This window comes from Colias croceus, chromosome 16, assembly GCF_905220415.1.
Source record: "Colias croceus chromosome 16, ilColCroc2.1".
Taxonomy (NCBI): domain Eukaryota; kingdom Metazoa; phylum Arthropoda; class Insecta; order Lepidoptera; family Pieridae; genus Colias; species Colias croceus.
In genome coordinates, this window is record NC_059552.1 from 2,003,276 (window position 1) to 2,027,537 (window position 24,262).

The 24,262-nt window shown below is 31.8% G+C and overlaps 2 protein-coding genes across 2 annotated transcripts; both read right to left on the minus strand.

The window, feature by feature from the left end:
• Positions 1–1,060: 1,060 nt before the first annotated feature.
• On the minus strand, positions 1,061–5,346 carry LOC123698661. Its single transcript, XM_045645398.1, has 5 exons — positions 5,045–5,346; positions 4,534–4,750; positions 4,113–4,313; positions 1,772–1,879; positions 1,061–1,175 (listed from the first exon to the last, which is right to left on the minus strand). Exons 1-5 carry the CDS (start codon positions 5,214–5,216, stop codon positions 1,082–1,084), a joined length of 792 nt encoding a protein of 263 aa, XP_045501354.1. The 5' UTR covers positions 5,217–5,346; the 3' UTR covers positions 1,061–1,081.
• Positions 5,347–7,397: 2,051 nt separating this feature from the next.
• On the minus strand, positions 7,398–23,651 carry LOC123698686 (the record flags this gene model as incomplete). The annotated part of the gene is made up of 12 exons (XM_045645432.1): positions 7,398–7,551; positions 7,955–8,059; positions 8,904–9,146; positions 9,573–9,786; positions 10,579–10,624; positions 11,166–11,325; positions 12,457–12,588; positions 13,878–13,988; positions 14,803–14,961; positions 20,477–20,681; positions 22,154–22,261; positions 23,624–23,651. Coding segments are annotated over 12 exons (1,632 nt in total), but the record flags the coding sequence as incomplete, so codon positions are not given.
• Between the last annotated feature and the right edge of the window lie 611 nt (positions 23,652–24,262).

Genomic DNA, 24,262 nt, shown 5'->3' on the forward strand with positions numbered 1-24,262 from the left:
AATAATTGATTTAAAAAACGTATAGAAACTATAATAAAGGTATAAATGGAAATATGGACAAACCCTCATAAATTAGATATCAATATTATGTTGTATCAAAATCTACACTGCAATGGTTTTCAACTCAATAGAGGGGCCCGTTAACTTGCGTTAACTATCACTTTGAAAGGCCACAGAATAAAAAAGTGTATAAATACATGTCTACAGAGCTCCTGTAGCGCCATCTAGTAACATACTAACAAAATTCATATTTTAAATTTAACTCAATTAAAAGAAGTTGAATTTATGACCAGTTTTATTTACCGTATGTTAATATATAATTATTATGTGTTAACAAATTATAGATATAATTAGAATTTCTTTTCTATTGCAGTATCGTCTTCCAAAAATACTTATTTAAAATGATTTTCATTCGAATATTTTACCCGCATAAGCGTTGGATATGCGGGTTTGAAGCGATATAACTCATAACTTGTGTCAGTCAGGCTAACATATAAAATATTATTATCCACTATTATCGCTACCCGAGCCCGCTTGTTCAGTGACCCGGGATGTTTGATCAAAGAATTAGAACACGACTGCCGTCTATTCATTACGTTAGTCATGTTAACACCTTTTATCTCGATTATACAGCTTTTAACTCTAATCTTTGGGGGATAAGACTCATTTTTGTCTGTTCAATCCTTATTGGGCTTATATCATGAAACATTGAGCCTAAGTCTCATTAAAAGGTACATTAACGAAGCGCTTGATCTTAAGTAATTCATGGATTATGGCATTTGATGCTGCGTCGAAGCATCTCCCGCTCTAACATATAAAAATAAATTGAAGTTACGTACAACTGTAATTGCAATTTGTCTTAACACCAAATTCTCTTTATAATTACCGTTTATTTAACCATTTGAATTACCGTTTATTAATAATTAATATTAAAAATACGTATAAGTTCTAATTGACAGTTAATAAAACATAGACATGTTTTTGATGAACAAAAAAAAAACTCAAATAATTTACTCAGGCCATTTCTTTAATAATTATAGAATATAAATAAATAACGCAATTATTTTTATTGCTTATTATTTTAATGGGTCATTTCACATCCAGGATACATAATTCCACAATCTTCTTTTCTTGTATGAGCCACATCGTATTCTGAGTCCTTTTTACCTGGTAACCTGTTAAGAGTAAAATTTGTTACAGATACTTTTAAACTATTTACGATGAAGAATACTGGTTAAGAATAACTTGCTTATCAGCAGCATATAATAAGCTGGCTAGTAAACGTTAGCTTATTTTGATTTTTCACCAATTTTTCAAAATGTGACACATTAAAAACCCTTTACACCTATAATACGTACTGTACTTTAACTAAAGTAATAAATGTAAAAATTAATAGAAACAATATTGGCCAATTAGCCAGAAAAGTATACAATCCCAATTGTTCCCATGTCCCTAATTTCACGAGAATATTCGGACAACTTAAATAGCTAAACCCCCAAGCATATTTAATTATTTCGTAATGCGTAGAATAAAAGCGAAACCGCTCACTTGTTTTCATATAAAACACAATAACAATATTACCGCGCAACCGTGTTTCATTTTTCAATTTAACCAAATAGTCGCTATAACCGCCTCAAACGTAAAACGTTTCGAATACATTTTTTATCGACACTGCGAGAGCGCGGCGTATTGTATATTGCGTCTTATGATAGTGGGATAGAGTTTACATTCGTTTATATGGAAGGGTTGAGCCTATATTAAAAACACTCACGTAAAGGTAGCTCTCATGATTTCTTCGAAGAACGTGCCTTGCTCATTTCTGCCCTGTCCCGTCTCGCACAGCATGCGTAGTACACATTCCTCGCCCGTGTAGCCTAGCCTGGGGATAGAACATTAGCCGACATACTTTACACAGCCTGTTTTGAATTTTGATGAGCTATAAAGGGTGTTTATAAAATGTTTGCGTACCTAATGCGGGAGTGTTTTCGAGGATACTCTTTTTGTTACATCACCATATTCGGAGCAGCTTTTTAACGTTACTCTTTTGAGATACATTTAGTGTACAAAAACAAAAAATCATGAAAAAATGTCTTAGTTTCGAATAACACAGTCAATTTAACTACAGAAAGTATATCATCTATAAAGAAGTTCTTAAATAAACTACATTCATAATATTGTAAAATAAATAAATCGAGCGTTTCATAAATTCAATTTCTGAAGATATTTTATACTATAAGTACTATCTTCTCATTTTTGGCACAGTCATGTTAAAATAAAAAAAGCGAACAATTTTGCATTGAACAAGAATAGAAGTAATTTAAAAGGCATTCTTTCAAGGCTTTACAACGTAAATCCAATACCTATAGATATAAGGAATAAAGTTAAACAAACGCGAAAACGCTTCTAAATAATTTCATGATATAACGCGGAATGTTCCAGAACCCTCATTTATTTCTTTTTGTATTAAAAATCTTTGTTTCTTCTTCAAAGCTGTTTGTAAGGAAGTTTCACATTTTAATCCCTTTTTCCTTTTATTCGGTTTCAAACTTGAGGGATAAAGCAAAGTATAAGTCCGTGTGAATCAGTCAAGAGCGATCTTTTATGAAAAACGTTTTTAATATAAAATGGCAACTCGGATCTTCTGGTTTATAATTTTATTTTATTCATATTATTGTTTGAAGCGATTCTGGAAATTCCTAGCGGCATTCTACAGAGAAACTTAACCTATTTAATTAGTTTTTACGTAACCACAAAAATATTCATTTATATAAAATACAATTTTTGTTATAAAAAATTGTGTAGCCGCTATCTGACAGAAATTTACTGCTCTATTATTGTATAAATATAAAATCCGTTACTGACAACGGATAAGCTGAACATTTGACCCCTTGCCCTCCTTAACAAAAAATCAAATATTATGGGTATATTTGATCACTTCCTACATACCTAACTCTTGGTTTGGAGATTGTTCGTTATTAATTATTATTATTTATTTTCAAATAAATGGTATTAGGTTAAGTAGGTAACATTCTGATTAACGCCCTCATCATAGATACAACCATGTATGGGCAGCTGCGCCTTTACTTACATTTACTGTAGTAGCATTCATTATTTTTTAAAGAGAATAGGGACGCGCTTGACCACAATCTCGCCTGATGTTAAGCTGAGATTTGGTCTAAGATGGTACGCGCTTCCCTAGAAGGTACCTACTTGTTCACTCTACGTTTAAAGACCCCCATATTGTACTTTACTTTATATTATGATCAAAATAAGGTAAAAAAATCCAAAGAAAAGTAACAAAAAATGTTCTAACACTCAACATTATAATATTAAACATTTATAAAAATCTTTAAAAACGACGCAAAAATGCATGCTTGGGAGATTTCATAGCATATCAGAACTAACAGCACATCGTTTTCATATCTGTTTGCACCATTATCTTGCATTTTGTATACTCAAAGAAATTCCCCTGTAACTAGACAACTACAATAAACTAGGCGTATTATGTAAAACAATATAATATGTACTACATTTTTTTTACACTTGCATACTTATCGGCTTATTAATTATCTTAGGTAGTCTCTTCTCAGTTAGGATTTTTTTAAATATTAAGTACTAGCTTCCGCCCGCGACTCCGTCCGCGCGGAAAAATGAAGATTTATTTTTTTCTACGTAATTTTCTGGGATAAAAAGCATGCTATTTTATGCCCAGGATAATAAGGTATAATTGTACCAAGTTTCATCGAAATCGAACCGTTAGATACAGACAGACAGACAGACAGACAAAAAATTTTTTTATCACATATTTGGGTTTGGTATCGATCCAGTAACACCCCCTGCTATTTATTTTTTCAATATTTTCAATGTACAGAATTGACCCTTCTACAGATTTATTATATGTATAGATAAAGAGAAATAAAATTTCGTTTTTAAACCAAATACAATGAGAAATTTTTTTGCGTATAAAGTAAATAAAAATCCATCCATCTTCATAATAAGTGTAGTAGGATAAGAATCTTATCTCCCTAGGGCGAGCATGATCAAATTAAAATCAAATTTCTCATAAACTTGGCACTAACTTCAAATATTTTCAATTGAACGCTAATACTTACGCAGTGAGAAAGCCGTTTAGTTTCTCGTACAAGGCCATTCTTCCTTCTCTATGGAATTCAATACTTGATGAATCCAAGTTTTCAAGGTGATTCACAGCTTGTTTTGTGTGTATGTCCTTAATTAATTTGGCATTAAGACGGTTACTTTGTGGCATTTCATTAACGCTCCGCTTGGCAAAAGCGGGGTTCACTATAAACTTCCTAAAACAATTAATATTGGTATTCAATTAAGACAATACACATATTTTCATAATATCAACATGTAGGGTTCCGTTGAACTCGAGTTAAGCAGAATAATTGAATCATTTAAGTACGAAATACGAACTAAAAACAAGTCTATTTGAATAAATAAATGTTTAAGTTTGAGTTAAACTTTTCACATTATCAATTAAAACATTGAAAAGATTTCTTCTTGACTAACTTGTGATATGGCAGCTTCTTCAAAACCCTTCCATCCTCATCCAATAGATAAATATTCTTCGACACCCCGTTCCTATTTTGAATCAAATCTTTTTCACGGCCTTTAAACATCAGTAAGAAATTAGGGTCTGTTGGAAGTTCGTATGCCAACGCTGCTGTGTTTGCAAACCAGACAATGTTCCCCAGTTGGAGATACCCATGGTTCTGGGTACAGATGACTGAAAAAATGTTTGTGATTATATCGTACTTCAAAAATTTACATGAATGTAAGGCTAACTTTTAATATGGACAAACAGAACAGAATATAACGAATCTGGTTATAGTAAAGCTTAGAACTTGGGTAATTTAAATTCATAATCTACACGTGGATTACTAACGAATTATAAATTTTAATAGTAACAATCATGAAAATATTATAAATGTTGTTCGAGTAAAAGATAATATGGTACCTACGTAAGATGACAGAATATGGTGAATGATTGCACAACAATAATAAGATTTAAGTCACATACCCAATTGAAATGAACTCCCATCAGGAAAATTTAGGAATCTCTTTCGCCTTGAAAGAATTTTGGATGATAACAAATCTTCTGTGTCCACGATAGACGTAGAATTTATTTCCGAAGAATATGATAAAGGGCATATAAACAGAACTAAACATATCTTCAAAAGTAGTGCGGACATTTATTAAATCAAATGAAAAACTTGAAATACTTTGATATTTTAAATTTGAAAGAGTGACAAAAATTATATTGAATTTGTTAACGACGATACCTTACACGCCCCAATATTTACCACAACAGACACAGTCAACATCCCGACCACAAAACAACTGGCATTACATTGATTCACATACCAACGTATATTAAATTTAGACCTCTGTAAATCAGAACAGGCCTGTTTACATACAATTAGGGTTGAGTACAGTCGCGAAGAAAAGCTCGAACGAAAGAAAACGTTTGCCCTGATGAATTTTAATCGACTGAGCGCGACTGAGGTTCAAACCGCTTATTTTATCATTAGACCACTTCAGTCGGAGCTTGGAACATTTATATTGATACCGAAAATACGAGAAGATTACTAAATTTCTTTTGAGGAAAATGTCTAAAGTTTGCGTTGTGTTAATGCAGAAAGTTTCCTAGATTAATATAGAACGACGTCACAATTTATTCAAGAACATTTTCAGCTTTTCTTTTTCTTGTAATTCTGTAAGCAGGTATTACAATAAAAAAAAGCAATATTGCAATAAAAGAAGAATAAAAAACAATATTGTAAATACTAAATCTGACCTTTGCTGATGATTTATCGTTTTGTGAAGAATAAAGAAAATATTTAACTTTGCCAAGTTTACTCAAAATTATTAAATAAATGTTTATAAAGGGTTGATAATATGATATATAAAAATAAATATGACTAAAAATCGGGAAATACAAACATACAGAACGTACTGAAAAAAAATAATGTATGTATTAAATTGTCTACATGACAGTACATACATAGTGTCTACTTTCTCAAACTTGATCGACTCAGTATTTACATGACATGTTATTTAGTTGTTCATGTATAACTTTTTCAGATTTCTTTTAAAGTGAAACTTTTTAGAATCGTTGGGAGTGAAATTTCAAGGTCACGTCATGGCAATGCCGTCACGCCATGGAGCAAGGCAACAATTTCGGTATCTTTGAATTTTGTTATTAAAATAAATAAAAAATAAAAATAAAAATCATTTATTTGTTTCATAACACAGTGTAATAAGATTGAATACAATATATTAAAAATTGCATATTAAAATAAGGGGCACGTAATAGAGATACACTAGTCCCCACACTAGGATCCCCTGTGTTGTGGGAAAGTAGTCTCTTCCGATGTTACAGAAATATATTTTGATTTAAAAAAAAATATTGAGGAATAAATTATTTATTGAGGAGTTTCACTTCTGACACGTTTGGTCGACACACACGGTCTTTTTTTTAATTTTATTTAGAGATTATTAGAAGATATTTTCAAATACCTAGATAATTAAGTGATAATAATATTTTGCATTATTCATAAATGTTAAATGCGTTAGAAATTATGGGTGTTTTCAATAAATTTAAATAATCTATACTAATATTATAAATATGAAGAGTTTGTTTGTTTGCTTGAACACGCTAATCTCAGGAACTACTGGTCCGATTTGAAAAATTTTATCGATGTTAGATAGCCCATTCATCGAGGAAGACTATATAGGCTATATAATTATTATCATCACGCTAAGACCAACAGGAGTAGAGTCACGCGAGTGAAACCGCGGAGCGCAGCTAGTGTAGGTAATATAATTGTTAACTGGAAAGGTAACGGATCGATAGTTTTTGTGATGTATTATTTTATTACTCATCCTATGATACACTTGCCCATGTTTTTTTTTTATAGGATTTCTTAGAACAGCATTTTGTGTGTGCATAGAATTGACTCATATCGAAGTAAAGAAACAAAATAAAATAAAAGTTATGAAAGTTATATTATTTCAAAAAGATAATAACAATATAGTTTAATAAAATCAAAGAGATTCTTTTTTTATTTCCTTCTATAGAAAAGTGTTGCCATAACCACAGCTATACTTAATTAATATTATTATAAATGCGAAAGTAACTCTGTCTGTCTGTCTGTTAGGTACTCAATCACGCCTAAACTACTGAACCAATTTGCATGAAATTTGGTATGGAGATATTTTGATACCCGAGAAAGGACATTGGCTTTATTGCGAAATATGTACCTCGGGCGAAGCCGGGGCGGACCACTAGTATTAGGTATATAAAACTAACCATAACCTAAAAATATTGATTTTTATTAAATTTAAGGGAATTTAAGGAAAACAATAGTATATTATTATTTATTCATTTTTATTTTTATTTAGAATTACATCGTTTTGTCAAAATGTTCACATCCAGGATACATTTTTTCGCAGTCGTGTGTCGGATCGTGGGCTTCTTCGTAGATCTTATGATCTTCAGTAGGTGCATCAGAGTGTTTTGGAAATCTGTAATAATAGTATTAAAAATAAATAGGACAAGTTAATTTGAATTTAAAATAAAATTGGTGTTTGCCGAGCACACGCGTCAGAAGCGAAACTTCTTTAGGCGCGTTGAGAGTAAAATTTCAAGGTCGTGTCATGGCAATACCGTCACGTCAAGGAGTGACGAATTTGGTATCTTGAATCTTGCCAAAGAAGTTTTACTTCTGACTAAGCACACACAATCTTTTTTATCATTTTTATCATATAGGTACACCTGTAGCTAATTTGATATTTTGGTTTTATGGCATTCAAATGCTTTACGTTTTTTAAAAAATAGAAAAAAGTCGATCACGAGGCGGAATTCGAACCCGGCGAAAACGGCGTCTTCAGGAAATTTATATCTTAAGCTAGTTATAATATAACTTACGTAAAGACAACTCGTATAACCTCTTGCAGGAATGTGCCTTGGTCGGCGAGTCTGGCCGACTCGCATAGTTTTCGGAGCACGCACTGTCGCCCGTCCGCCCCCAACCTTGTGAGAGGAATTTATACGCCATTTTAAGTATGCTATTTATGAAGGAAATTCACGATGTAACTACTTGAATTATTTTGGTATACAAAGGTTTTGTTATATAATTTCGAAAAGCCATATAGGGGAAATTATAATTGAGAAAATATAATATTATGGAGAGTTAAATATACAAAAGGATTATTAAATGTTAAGTTAGCATGGCCACTGTGACACTCTCAAGCGAAATATGCAATATATCTACTACTAGCTGTGCCCCGTGGTTTCACCCGCATTGCTCCGCTCCTGTCCTGGCTATCTAACACCGAAATAATTTTTCAAATCGGACCAGTAGTTCCTGAGATTATCGCGTTCAAATAAACAAACCCTTCGGCTTTATAATTTTAGTATAATTAGTATAGATTCAAGCAAACAAATTCCTATAATTATATAGGTAATAGTTAAAGAAAAACTTTCCAAATAATAAGACCATTTCAAGATAAATAAATCAATATAAGTTACCAATACAGTATAAATACTTCTAGTTTATATTAATAAACCTAATAGTTTTATCTTGAAATGGTCTTATTATTTGGAAAGTTTTCCTTTACACAAACGATCCACCATCACTCACTAATTCAAATAACATCGCAAACGTTTTTTAGTAAATAGTTTTTAAGCTTGTTTGTTTCAATTCCAAGTTGTGAAATTAGCGTATCTAATAAATACCCCAGAAGTTTTCACACAGATTAAAAAACTCAAACTTAATTCTTGCACAGCGCAGCACCCTGTAATTTTTCACATCCCAAATCAAATCCACCGCGTCTTCCCAACATTTCACAAAGGCGAAGATTCATTATCCACTCACGTCGTAATTAATGCCTCCAGTTTCTGGTACAAGTCGACGCGACTATTTCTATGGAACGATATACTGTCTGATAGCTTTGGAAAGTGCCGCGTCTGCCCCGTCTGCTCCGCTTGTCCCGTCTGCCTCATCTGCCCCTTCTGACGCTCGTGCATTTTCATCCGATCTATCTTGACTTTTAATCTGTCTTTGAAGGACGCTTCGTTGACACTCCGCTTTGCAAACGCAGGGTTCACGATTGCCGGCCTGAAAGGTTTGGCAAATGGATAAGATTTTAAGCGATATCTAGTTCTTTTAATAGATACTATACGTACCTATTACGTAAGCACTAAGTATTAATATTGTATTGGTAATTTATATTGATTTATTTATTTCTGAGAAATAATGTGCTACGTTCATATTAATTAAGAGATTAAATATTAATATATTCAGACTATGTTTTATTTCAGTGTTACAAATACACAATGATATTTAAGTATTGAACTTAAAGTGAATAAAGATACAGAAGGAGGTTTTTTTCAGCATAATTATGAATTTACTTATTAAAATTTAATTATAATATAGTTTCAAGATATTCATATTACTAATTAGAATTATGTAGTATTTACCTACATGCTAATCAGTCTCTAAAATATAACGTAACATGAACAACAACATTAAACAAAATAATACCGTCTAAAAGGGACCTTCGCCATGATCCTCCCATCACTATCCAAATAGTAAACATTCTTCTCAGTATCAGCTCGTCTGATGCCATTCCTTTCATATTCCTTAAACATGAGCAGCGTTTTTGGATCTGTTGGCAAGTTCCATGCTAATGCAGCTGTGTTGCTGTATAAGAATATTTCCCCTATGGGAATCAAGGCTGCTGTCTGCAGGCAGAATACTGAAAGAACCATATTTTACATAAGAAATGGTTAAATTTTATAAATATAGAATATACATGCTATTTTTGAAGGATATTCACTATATACTTGAATTATTTTACTATACAAAGATTCTTTAAACGTTAAATTTTAATTAATCAATTCGTTAATCCATTTATTTCAATCATAATTTATTTCTATCGGTTAAAGAGTCGGTGTCCACCCGGTTTGGCGCGTGGTAAAAACAAAAAAAATGTCTATATCGTTCAGGAATAATGCAGCTTTCTTCTGGTGAAATAATTTTTCATATCGGTGCAGTAGTTATTACAAACATTGCATCACATCTTCTTTAAATTAGTTAAACTACGTTCAATTAAATAGAAATTTCTTCAGCTATTCCCTGTCTACTGTTGTCTCTTTATTTGAAAATATTTATTCTATGCTTCGTCGTATCTTTATGTATATTAGGTAATCGTAGATATAACCGATATTAGGTGAATTTTCGCATGGAGAGAAGAAAAGGGGAAAAAATGTATATGGAAACACCTGAAGCCTGTGACCTGAAAAAGCAAAAGGCACTAGCCATTGCAGCTGATCATTGACGACGTGTTTCGTGTAAAATGAAAAGATTCGTATTCTCAATTAGAGTTCAGCCTTCAGGACAAAATTAGGGACATCTGCCTACCACTAAGCCTATCACTTATAAAAGTCTATCTATATTTGAACTAGATTCAAAACATTCATTCATTCATTCATTCATTCATTCATTCATTCATTCATACATTCGTCAAAACAATTGCACTCTCTCATACCTAAAATGGCATGACCGGATATCACACTCTTGTTGCATGCAGGTAACTGTTCAATTACCTTATATTTATACTAATCTAATTTAAAGTAACGTTAGCTAGCTTCTTCATTAGATAATATCCTATATACCATTGCGTTTAGTCATAAAATTGCTTGACATAACTCAAAAGTTTGTTTAGTTTTTCATTTTGTTGTAACGTCATATGATTTCGTCACGAACTGGTGCTATTGCCTTTTAAACTCTTCATCGGAACCGCTCTCTTCAATAAAAATAATAACAGTTATAAATATTATAAATGTAATACTTAAATGGTAGCACTCGTCTAATTTTATAATAATTAGTCACCGACATTATTAAGTTAAATTCCCTCATTCACAGCGTTTAAACATTAACATAATTTAAACTAAACTATAACGAACATAAATATAAAACCATTGAAAATAAAAACACTCTAGACCGTTTTCCTCTCATTACTTAAAAGCAATTTTTAATCAGCGTACCGTTTCAAAGGCGCAACCTGGGGGTTAGAGCATTTCAAATGTTTTTTTTCTAGTTCCTTTCACATACGTCATGCAAACACTAGATTACCCACGTACCTAATTGTAGAGAACTCCCGTCTGGGAACACTAAAAATCTTTTGCTTCTGGACAGCACTCGCGTCGCGTTGCCCTCCAATTTTTCACAGACCTCATCCCTGCATTCTGTATTTTCACTTATTGCAACGCCAAACAAAGCTAACAAAACAGCACTGAATCGCATGGCAATTAATTATCTGTGTCAATCAATGGAACAATTTAAACGTTCGATAAATTCGAACTCATTTAAATTCGGAAAATGGAGTTGCCAGTAAGAAAACACAAAATGTACTGTCTTGGAGCACGGGGATATGTCTAAAGAAAGAGCAATTAACATGTTCAGTGTCAACGTGCCTACAGTTATATTCGTGTTAGAATTATTATTGATTTTTTAAAAAACAAAAAAGGGAATCGTGATAATGAAATAAATCGGGTGTAAGAAGTGAAGTGTCACTTTATACCGTCTACTTCATAATTGGTGCCATTTAATGTCTTCAATTTCTTGACTATGATGGCGGGAGAGCCATTAAAATTAAGACATAATTATGAACGTAATGAGCTATGGACGTTAATAGACCAGTACTTTTTCACATTAAAGAAATTGCAAATTAACAAATGAAGTAGATACTTCGCTGGTTGGAAGTGCGTTTGTATTTTTCTAAACGTCTTTTAAGAAAACAAGAATGCTGGGTGAGAGTATTTTATTTGTAAACACATTTTACTCCTAATAAATTAAATAATTTACAATTTTTTTAACAAATTTATTTGTGACTAGTTATTTCTTTAATGTTTTTGAAGTGAAACTTCTTTATAGGGGTTGGAAAAAAATTTAGTGTAACATTTTTACGTTACGCGCCATCTTTTTCTTATCCCTACCACGCGTGATTCGACGTATTTCTGTAAAGTTACATATTAAAGTAAATTATTTTTTTTAATTAAGTCATAAAGAAGTTTTACTTCTTACGTGTGTACACGCACACAATTTTTTTATAACTAAGTTTTAATAGCAGTCTGTATTATTCCGTATTAGACAATAGACAGCTATACATTAGTTATCAATTTTTTAAATGGAAAATGGAACCAATAAGTACATCCAATTTTATTCCATTCCAATTCATCAGATAAAAGACTCCCCTTTTTAATAAAAAAATCATTAAAAAGGCGGATCAAATCGCGTAATAAATTTAATTATTAAAAACTATATAATATTTAATCTATTACAATTTACAAACAATGCCCTATCCATTTCAATCCATGTTAAGATAACGATAACATTTGCCGTCTCCATGTTAATTAGCCATAGCTAATGAGCAGTTCTTGTAGTATCTGTGGATAGAGACGCGCAGTCCGGGTACAATTCGTCGCAAGATCCCGACGCTGTGTGCGCAACATCGTAGTCTTCGTTATAAGCATCCTGAACATTATTCTTAGGTAATCTGAAAAATAGAGTACATTACTTGAACTGTACGCTGTGATGAAGAAATATTTTCGAACTTTATAATAACGTATTGTGATTAATTAATGTTCGCTTCCGTTACCGTGGCAAGCTTGCAAATTATTATTTTTTTGAGTAAATGCATATTGTTATTATGCAATTTTGTTTGATTTATTCAAACCTATCTACTTAACTAGTACAATTACATCACATCTGACGTAAAACTATTTTAATTTCTATTTTAGAATATTATTTACGGTCTATTAGAATATTATTTCTATTTTATTTATCTTCCATTAGGAAACAATGTTAAATATTTATTTTTAAGTTATCTGTGGTGGGAATTTCTTTAAATATCAAAAAATATAGATACAGATAAAAAAAAGTTTGAAAAATCCAAAAGTGCACGCCTCATAATCTCATCCTTTACAATAAAATTGATTATTTATATAGAGTACACTATAAATATAAAAAAGAAATAAAATAAAACAGTTGGAAAAGTAAAGAAAGCGGTACCGTAATAATTGAGCTATTTTTCTTGTGGCCCCACCTAGATGTGAAACTGCGCAGGTTTAAGGGACTGACTACCAACTTATTTTTTTAAACCTTGGCTTATAGTATAAAGAATCGAGTTTATAATGGTGAATTTTGAGTACACTATAAATATAAAAAAAATAAAGAATATAATATATAGATATACTGAAATTATGGAGAACAGTCGATATTTTTTTTGTTTATTTAATAACAATTAAACCACATCGAATCAGACCCTGAAAAATGAAAGGGTTCTATTCCTGAGCATACTCAAGCGTAAGAGAAAAAAAAGACTCGATTAGTAAAGTATTTCGGTCGCTATCGTGTTAACAAGAAAATCCTCCGCACATACAGACACACGGACGTCCAAGACAGAACTTTTTTAAACTGTTTTTTAGCTAGTTTAAATAACAAAAATGACATCAAAAATATCATGAATGTTAAAAATAGTGTTTTTTCTTAATATGTGTGTGTATTTATTATCTTACAAGTGCAATGTATGATAGGTACATAAAGACATTTTAAGTTTGAAAAATCAGATGTTTTGCGCGAAGTGACAGTAGTACCCACCTCAACGCTTCGCTTATGAGGCGTGCAATATAAGAGTTTCAACTTTTCGATGATTAAAAAGAGAATGCAACCAATAGCAGAAACGTTCGATTTTCAAATTACACAATCGTAAACAAAACACTCGAAAAAACAATTGTAACAAAATATAGGAGTACGAAAAATAAATAGTATATTTGAAAGGCTTACGTGAACACGGCCCGTAATATTTCTTGCAGGAAGCCGCCCTGAGGATAATGGTTCGTCTGACCGTACATACATAGCGTTTTCAGCAGACACTCCCTGCCGTTGCCGCCCAACCTAATATATAAAGAATATAAGTGTTTGTGATATAATCATGAGATATACATATGGAGACGACACCGCCTACATCACTTATGTTCCGCTCAACATACTCCATATGGCGTAACTGCGCGCTCATTTTTTATTTGTTTTAAAGTGAAACGCATCAAATATGCCTTCGTGTGTGTTACGATTATGCACAAATAATACGGAAAAGTGCAAAGGAATAACTTTCATCGGTAAGTACCTAACTAGATAATAATTTTTAAAACTTAGTTAGAGCAAAAAAATGGCGCACAGATTCTGTTCGTGGTGTCTCCTCCATACGTAGTAATATTATCTCAATGGATATAATATAATATGTAAGGTTAGTTTTACGGTATTATAGCTGTATTGTTTTAACGATTATAGGTCAAACTTCAGTGAAAAATTATTGAGAGTTTGGGTATGCGCTACGGACTATGGTACGAATATTGATATACCACGACATTCATAATTATTATGAATGGTAGGTATATTGTTTTGTCATGTCATGATAAACGTAAAAATATCGAAGCATTTATCAAACAATACTTATTAGATGAAATACGTAATGCCATGTTCTAACCTTTGTTCTAACTAACAAATTATAAATTGGCCGAAATGAGCATTGATTACTTTCTCTAACAATGTTTTGATCGTACAGTGCATTTATTTCTTAGTTTATCAAGTCATTATTATATAATGCAACTAAGTATATAATTAGTAACAAATAAGGCATTGGTGTTATAATTCATACTATTTTCCTTAAAAGCGCAATGTAGTTCATAAGTTTGAGTTCAACAAATCTCACCCCTGTAACATTACTTCGATTTTCTCATACAAAGCAGTGCGGCTGGTCCTGTGGAACTCGACGTTTTCACTGAGTCCCAATCTAGTACTTGATGCATGAATCTGCCGTCTGTCCGTGTCCACACTGCGTTTCGCAAACGCGGGATTTACGAGCGGCTTCCTGAAATGCACATGCCGTTCTGGTTAGCTTTGAGTGAGTTCATTTGCACTAATTGATATGATAAGAAATGAAGCTTCAATGATTGCTATTTCATTGGGGTGAATTCATATGTAAGGGCTAATTAAGGGCTAATTGACATGATAGGAAATAAAGGTTTAATTATTGCTTTGGGTAAATGAAATTGACTTAAGTTATAGAGGTAAGTATGCGTATACATTTTTTATGCTTTTTGATTGAGTAATGAGTTAAGTTTATTTTCATATAGTGTAATGTAATTTTACTATGTTATGAGACTTATTACTAACTAGCTGCGCTCCGCGGTTTCACCCGCGTGGCTCTGCTCCTGTTGGTCTTAGCGTGATGATAATATATAATATGCTGCCCTCGATGTATGGGCTATCTAACACCGAAAGAATTTTTCAAATCGGACCAGTAGTTCCTGAGATTAGCGCGTTCAAACAAACAAACTCTTCAGCTTTATAATATTAGTATAAATTTAATTTCTAAGATGAACAATGTAAACGAACAAATAGATGAATATCTTGAAAAAATTGTAGTACCTTGGTATAATGTTATTTGAATATGATGAAGCCATCAAAAACATAATAATATCATCAACTTATTACAATAGTATGAAAAGATATCGATCACTAATGGTTATATGAAGTTATTTAATTTCTATAGTTTATTTAATTTTAAAGAATTATTATTTTACGTGTTTAACTATTTAGCCGATAACCAACTGTTCAGTAAAATAGAGCGTTTGGAAATGTAAATGAAGACTGAGTTTACAATGTCTTTGGGGACCTGCAGCTGCCGTATTGTATGCATAAGATAATATTATGTCTTTTGCAAATGCATTATGAATGTATAAATATATAACATACTCGTACATTTTAGTCTTATACGCAATTATGCACATAAAATGAATTAATATTGTTCACATATTTCTAGAGATTCTTCCTTATAAGGAAAAAAAACCTTGCTAATTGTTTTATCTATATTAATATTATAAAGAAGAAAGGTTTGTAATTTATGTATGTATGTATGGTTTTCACGCATAAACTACTGGACCGATTTCAAAAATTCTTTCACCATTAGAAATCTGCATCTTCACTGAGCAACATAGGCTAGGTTTTATCCAGTTAATGCCACGGGAACTATGCGGGTTTATCTTTGAAAAGGCGGACGAAGCCGCAGACGGAAAGCTAGTCAATACATATAATAAAATTCTAGAAAAGTGGTGTCTGTACATCATCATCAATACATATAATAAAATTCTAGAAAAGTGGTGTCTGTACAATGAAAATATGTAAAAAAAAATTAGCAGGGGTTATTACTAAATCGATCCCAAACCCAAAACTGTCGTTAAAATTTTTTTTGTCTGTTTGTCTGTTTGTCCGTTTGTCTGTTTGTCTGTATGTTTGAACACGCTAATCTCAGAAACGGCTTATCCGATTTAAATGCGGTTTTCATTAATATATTGTGGTAATCTTCATTTAACATTTAGTGTTTATTGCATGTCAATCGGTTTATAAATAAAAAAGTTATGACCATTTAAGTATTCACGGCGAACATTTGCTAAGGCATTCTATGGTACACTATTAATTATAATACAGTGTACGTTAAAACGTAAGTTATCTGTTATACGCTAAAGTTATTTCTATAAAATGTCCATGTGATCATATCGAAAGTCCCCAAGGGTAGGGTGGGGGTGGGGGGGTAAGCTGAGGTAGTATATAGGGGGGAGGGGTCAAATTAAAATTATGATTATTTTTAGGTAAATTTTATACATAAAATGTCCTTTAAATTATGTCGTATTATAATATTTTTAACCCCCGACGCAAAAAGATGGGTGATAAGTGTTTGACCGCTATGTGTGTCTGTGTGTGTATCTGTTTGTGCCACCGTAGCTCGCTAGCAGGTAATTAGATGCGGTTTTTTTATTAGGCAGCGTATTTTCCGACGCTGGTTCTTAGATAAACTATATCAAAATAGGTTAATCCATTTATTATACCTAGGTATACATATAGAGGTAAAAGTAGGAATGAAAATAACTAAAGTTATCGAATATACTTTAGTGATATATTAAATGAAAGCGAACGACCTATCAGTAACAATAAATCAAATTTTATCAAAATCGGTTCATCCATTTATTTGATATACGATATAAAAGTTTTAGGTAATAAAAAATGAATTTTGACTCAAGTGACATATTATGAAATGAAAGTGCATGACGTGTAAAGTATAATTGGACATATTTAATCAAAATCGGTTCATCCATTTACTATACCTATATATTGGTAAAAGTTGGAATTAAAGAAACGATTGTTGTCAAGTCTACCTAAGTGACATATCAAATGAAAGTGCATAACGGGTGAAGTACAGTTATAGTTCTATTTTTATCCAAATCGGTTTTTCCATTTATTAGATTACAGCACAGATTACAGCGGTAAAAGTGGGAATGAACAATAATCGAATGTGGTCAAATAATATCTCAAGCGGCATATCAAAATATGAAAGAGCAACGTGTGAATTACAATTAGTAATGTTTTATCGAAATCGGTTCATCCGTTTATTACACTTTAGGGGTGACAGTGGTGAGGTAAATAAACCAAATGGAGCATCAAACGACAGGATATGTCGTGTACATATAGGTACAATTAGATAATATGGTTTACATCAAAATCGGTTCTGCCATTTACTACACTACGGATGGAAAGGCTGAAAGTCTGTGAAAGAAGAGGGGGATATGGAAGCGAGAGGATAGCCACACCCTGGAAGTTTTGAATTCTACTCAAAGCCACATAGGCCTGGCGCGGCGCTTGGCAATTTTTTTCTTAAATATACCACTTCTTTTGCCACTGTGGTCCATTACAATTTGTGCACGGTTACGGCACAACTTAAAAGGTGTCAAGGAGCAACAAACTTATAGATATCAATATGATGTAGGAATGTATTATGGAGGTAAAGGTAGGTCTCGCTCACTTGAAAATATTACATGAAAATTAGAAACCGAAGTTTAAAAATTAAAAAAAACACCCAACGCAATGAAGGAAAAGGAATAAATAATTTTACAAACTTCCCGACGATCTTTAAAATTATGATAATATGATAATGATGGTATGGCAGCCCCGACGACTTTGTTTTTTTTATTTTTATAAATATTTAAAATGGTATTAATTTTTAAAGATCTTCGGGAAGTTTTTGAAATTATTTATTCCTTTTTCTATGCACTTTTCTTCGTTGCGTTGGGTTTTTTTTTTTAATTTAATTTTTATTGCACAGTCTAAACGGTTTAAGTAGTTACTACAGGCGCGAGACAAACGTCAAAACGAAAAGGAATAGAAGGAATCCGCTACGATAATAATTGTCATAAGCGTATGATGTGTTTTGCACAATTTTATTAAATTGCGACTGGATGAAAATTTTGTTCGTGATCGTCGTCGTCGTTGGTAGGGTGAACAAATCTTTAGTAAAACATCATCCAGTACGCGTCAATTAGTATCGATAGCGGATTCTATTCCTTTGCGTTTTGACGTTTGTCTCGGCACTCATTTGCTGCACAATATATTGTCAAAAACATCCATACAAGGAAGGAAGGAAAATAAATTTGCTCCTTTCCCTCCTGGTGCCTAAAAATAATATGAAATAATTTAAAATAAATTTTACGTAGAAAATTAATTAGTTAGGCATTTATCTTTTTAGCTCAGTTTAGTAATAAATTTTACTAAAAGTTTTTTTAATTATTTATGGTAGGACGTGTTTATTCAATAAAAGTTAGGTAGTAACTACTATGCAGTCACTGTTCCACGCGGACGAAGTCGCGGGCACAGCTAGTTTTTAATAATTTTCAACTTACGTTTCCCTAGCTAAAGCTTTGATAACAAATGATAATTGTTTCTCAAAACATTCCAAGAACTATCCTGAGACATAATACAGTGCAGGGAAAGCCAATAATACCATTGCACTGTTCATTGTAACCTCCAAGACAAAGGTGACAATAGGATCATTGCACAATATACATTTATTCATGCATTGATCCCTATTACATGTAGGTGTATAATCCGTGAACTAAGCACACATCTAATACGAACATTGAATTCCAATTTCGTCTACAGCTTGAATGATGGAGCGTTTTCCTTTATTGTATTTGCTCTTGATTCATTGATTATTTCGAATTATTACCTAATTTAAAGTAAGGGTCTTACCAGGTTAAAAAAATCTGTGATTCGAATACTGTTTGTCTCTTTCACGCTTCTAATATTGGAGTTTAAAAAGAAGGTGACAGAAGTATAAAGATAGAATGACAAATAATCGAGTTATTTATAAATGAAAATCATAATGATGTATTCGTATAACGTTATTTCTTTATCGTTAACAGAATTAAAGATGAAAGAGCTCTGTAACCAAAACATCAGAGGAAATAATCCTATTTTTTCCAGTATGTTATTTACATTATATTCGTATAAAAGTACGGAATATCGTTGACTAAAGTCGCCTACGCACCACCGGGTCTCTCACACCCAGTAAGCGACAATTCAAATCTGTATCGGATCAACAAGGAAATTTTCTCATGTGTAAAATCTGTCGCGGAAGTTGCGAAAATATTCCTGAATTTAAAAACGTTTCGAGATGTGTCTATATTCCCGTAAGTAAGACCACATGGAACGCCTTTGCATCACTGAATGTTATAAAGTATTGATTTATGTAAATGAGTTTCATACCATTTTTTTATGTACCTACCTATACAAAAAATAACAAGAATAATTATTGTTATCTAGCTTTTCAAAAATCGTATATAACAATAGTGTTATCATTCTAATCACTGATCGATTATTTTCAAATTTTTTTTCTTTCATAACTACGAGACTAAACATATTTTTCTAAGTCCTAAGCATTTAACTCCTATCTCTGTTTACTAAGACAATATTAACACCACATTATATAATACTATATCTGCCAGTATAAGACTTAAAAACCCGCCAAACTAATATGTTTGCGGACACAAAATGGCGCGGGTTTTTCCCGCCAAGACTGAATTTGCATGTGCAATCGCGCCGTTTGTTCCCTGATCGTCCCCTTTGTGGGTTGTTTTCCTCTGAGACCGAGTTCCCTTCGAGAAAATTCCATTTCTTTACACTTCTTCCGGTAGCAAGTATCCGGGAATGTATTTGCATGCATTAATGAATCAAATTCGAACATTTTGCAACTTGTATATACTCTTATGTTGGTAAAAGGTTACTATTTAATATCTATGGTAATATTTCTTGTTCTTAAATAAATTGAAATATTTTCATTTAGAGATGAACAATAAGCTCTCAGTGGAGAATGAAAACTTAATGATAGAATGATAATTAGAACATAAAAATGATATAATTCGTTACGAAAATTAAAAATCTGTTGTTTTGATTTGTATTGTCTTAGTTTTATGAATCCCTAAGGACCTATCTCTTGATAAGACGTAAAACATTGAAAATGACAGATAACGAATGAAAGTGTTCAATAAACTTACCGTTTATAGGGTTGCTTATGAATAATTTTGCCAGCTTCATCGGTGTAATATATAGCTTTGGAATCCACTCGTCTGTGGAGGGGGTCAGCCTTGTGATTGAAGGGGGAGTACGGGTCCTGGGGCAGCTCGAACGCCAGCGCGGCTGTGTTGCCCCAAATGAAGATATCACTGATCCTAATGATCGCTGGGTACGTGAGGCAGAATACTGGAATTTTGATACAAAAATATAGATTATAGAAGAATGTGGAACCTTTTTTTGAAGTTGATAAATATGACATAGGCTTTATATTATACATATAGTATGTATTTAACCGGATCAACAATCTGTCGAAATATTGTGTTTGATAATGATAAGGTTTTTACAATTGGTCATTTATATGTTTATACTTCTTTCACTCTATTTACATATTCATTATATTTGCAATTTTCTTAAAACTTTCTTAATTGTAAAAGTAAACAGCGGAAAAATATTACACGTATAATTTACTCATACCTACAGGCTACAGATAAACACAAAAAATACAAGATATATATAATCTGTATTTCTAATGTCACACTTTGCCTCAATGTAGATTGAAAAAAGTTGAATTAAAAAAAAAACAAGTGTGGCAAACACTTATAAATTATATTCTATCCATAACAGAAAAAAAAAACTTAAGTGACTTATCTGTCTAAAATTTTTTCTTTTTTCTCGTGCGTTCCAAATATAAAATACATACACTAATTAAAATTTAAATTTGATTATAATTAAATGAAATATAGAAAAGCTGATTTAAACGCGATTATAAAATTCATGAATCATGATCGATTAAAAAAAGACTGACACGTCTTGGCGGTTATTTAAGACTTTTTATATTTAAAACTACCTGCAGAATTTTTTATATCGGTATTAAAAAAGTGATTCTACATTTTATTGACTATGCAGTTTATATTGGTGAGTGAACTTGGTGACTTATAATCTTTTAGATTTCCATATCTATGTAAGAATTGACGAATCGTAATTGTGTTTCGTGTTGTAAAATCAAACACACAAACACACACTAATATTATTACAAACACACCTACAATTCGTGCTTCAACTTTCATCGAGAAAAAAAAGCATTCAACATTTTAAGTCTACGGTAATTTCCCTGTGTGAACCTAAATCTCATTTACAATTGATTTATTTGAGTAAATTCTTTAATGATTCGGGGTAGTCATTTGACCGCGAATAGCTCCCTTTGGCCCTTTTAACGCGCTAGTCGCCCAATCGTTCATAACATCTAGTTTTATTTGTATTTTACGCGCTATAAAGAGTAATTTAATAAAGAGAAGTATTTGGTGCTCTCATTTTCTTTATCAACTTGGTACCATTTATTTAAGGTTTGAAAATCGAAAACATGATTGTGTATAAAAAGGAAGAAGCAGTTTGCACCCAAACCTTTCAACTCACTATTTTTGTTATTAGAAAAAAAGCTTAGCAAAATGCCAACGCGCAAAATATCATCACACACACGCACACATATTTGAAGCCTTATTTGCCTTGACAGAAACAACTTTTGAAACAGACAAAATATGTAGGTATTCATCTAAAGTATAATATAATCTCATAATGGTTTACTTTTGTTCTTTAACAGTATACCTAGAGAGATATAGGTATAAACATAATAATTAATCTAAAACTATAAGTATTCTCACCCAATTGGAAGGAACTTCCTTCAGGAAATATCAAGAATCGCTTCTTCCTTGACAACACTCGACTCTCACTTGACTCAGTTGCATTCAAATCCAAACCAATGCAAGTCACTAAAAAACACAAAAACACAACAAGTTGAGACACCCTCATCTTTTTCAATATTTTTTATTATTTTGTGAGACAAAATGTTACATTTTTAAGAGATTTTGGATTACACTAATACCATAAAATATTTATCTGTAAACTAGAGAGCTCAGTAAAATGATAATCACGATGTACAAACAGCTTAACGTTAAGCCGTTATTAGTAAACCACAGGGTGCTCTCCGGTATGAAAATATATTAAAAATAGTGAATAAAACTCAACTCAACTCACTCTAAAACACTTAATCAAATGCGAATTATATATTTGATTAAGCTTTAGACACATTGTTAAGAATTATATTTAAAAAAAGTTACATTACCGTTATTCACAACATTTTTTCGGAAATCACAGCATCATTTACAGTTATTCAAAGATTTATTCAAACGTTTCATGAAATTGAATACCTACCATTAGTTCCAACTACGTTCCTACTATACCGATCGGATATATTTGCAATGATTGGAGGCCTATTTTGTTTTTTAATCTAGGCCAATGGCGAAAATAAACAAAAATACAGATTTAAAAATAATAATTTCTATATGCGTTTATAATAATAATAAATTATTCTACGAATGAAAAAAAATGTTTATAAATACAGATTTAATAATAGTATTAAATCAGCCTGCACTTAAGATTAAGGTCTTTCACGTCTTAGTAAATTTAAAATAAGTTTGCAATTCAAAGAAATGTACACTTTTAATAAAAACGTAGAAATGTTTATGCTAATTTTCAGCACTCTATACAACATTTGACCTGATATACTTTTAAATAGCTCCACGTGTACGAGCATTGATAATTTTTAAATAAAATAACACCTACTTTCACCGAAACCGTTATGTTTTCCGCTTTATTATTCAGACATTTCCTATGTCGCATTCAAAGTGATTTTATTTCTGTATTCTCGCAATGATAACAAAATAATACGAAGCTGGTAGGTTTTCATTTAATTTTTACTGAATAAAAGTTTTATTTTTGTTTAATATCAATGAAGTTAATATTTAAGAATCATAAATCAAATTTTTTACGACGTTTGATTTCTTAAATTTATTATTCATCTAAAGTCTAAACCATTGTTTAAATAGGTATACCTTTTCTTTCAGTTACCCCCTTCAAAATGGAACGCAATTCAAGACTGTGTAATGCATAATTTACATTGTAATTATGTACAGGACTTACCAAGTGATATTCATTTGTTATATTTGTATCGTTTCGTTTCTTCTAATCGATCGAGGAGAAAGCGATACCAAAGTTAGAACGAAAAGATATCTTGGCTTCCGAAATGTGTCAAAGTTTTTCGTAAGTACATACATTAATTGTTTTTTTATTACCTTTTACTATCTTTATATCAATCTTGAGTCACGTTGTTGCTGGTCACTGACTAGGGAACGAATTGAACCTTCTTCGTGGCATTTTGTATCGTGTGTGTTATTTGTTATAAAATATTATGCAATAATTGTAACTATTATTTAAAAATATATGCAAATGAATTATGCGTTGCAGTGCAAATAAATATTTTTATAGATATCCAAGTTACCCACAATAATTAAAGAAAGTGCAGTACGAAAACGTGGTATCATGTTTTTAGTCTTTTTTTTTGGGATCAGTAATTGTTGCGTAATATTTTTCAATGTGTTTATTTAAATGAGTGAATTATTAGTTTGAGAAATTAAATAGTTATATTATCAATCAATTATGTCAGTCATTTCAAACAACGGCTAGTTCCAAACAAGTAGAATTAGTACTAGATTTAGAAGCCCGTGATTTTATTGGTCTTTCGATATTGCAACAAAGTCTAAAGACACATTATAATGACCCATTATTATTAACCTACTAGCTTTCCACCCGCGGCATCGCCCGCGCAGTCAAAGAAAAAACCCGCATAGTTCCCGTTCCCGTGGGATTTCCGGGATAAAACCTATCCTATGTCCTTTCTCGGGTATCAAAATATCTCTATACCAAATTTCATG

Bases quoted from the DNA above. Each gene is read 5' to 3' on its own strand.
- LOC123698661 (XM_045645398.1), bottom strand. From the start codon at position 5,216: ATGTCCGCACTACTTTTGAAGATATGTTTAGTTCTGTTTATATGCCCT. The intron at 4,751-5,044 runs GTATGTGACTTA...ACATTTTTTCAG, and splicing joins TGGGAGTTCATTTCAATTGG to TCATCTGTACCCAGAACCAT. The intron at 1,880-4,112 runs GTAAGTATTAGC...TTCTATCCCCAG, and splicing joins CTAAACGGCTTTCTCACTGC to GCTAGGCTACACGGGCGAGG.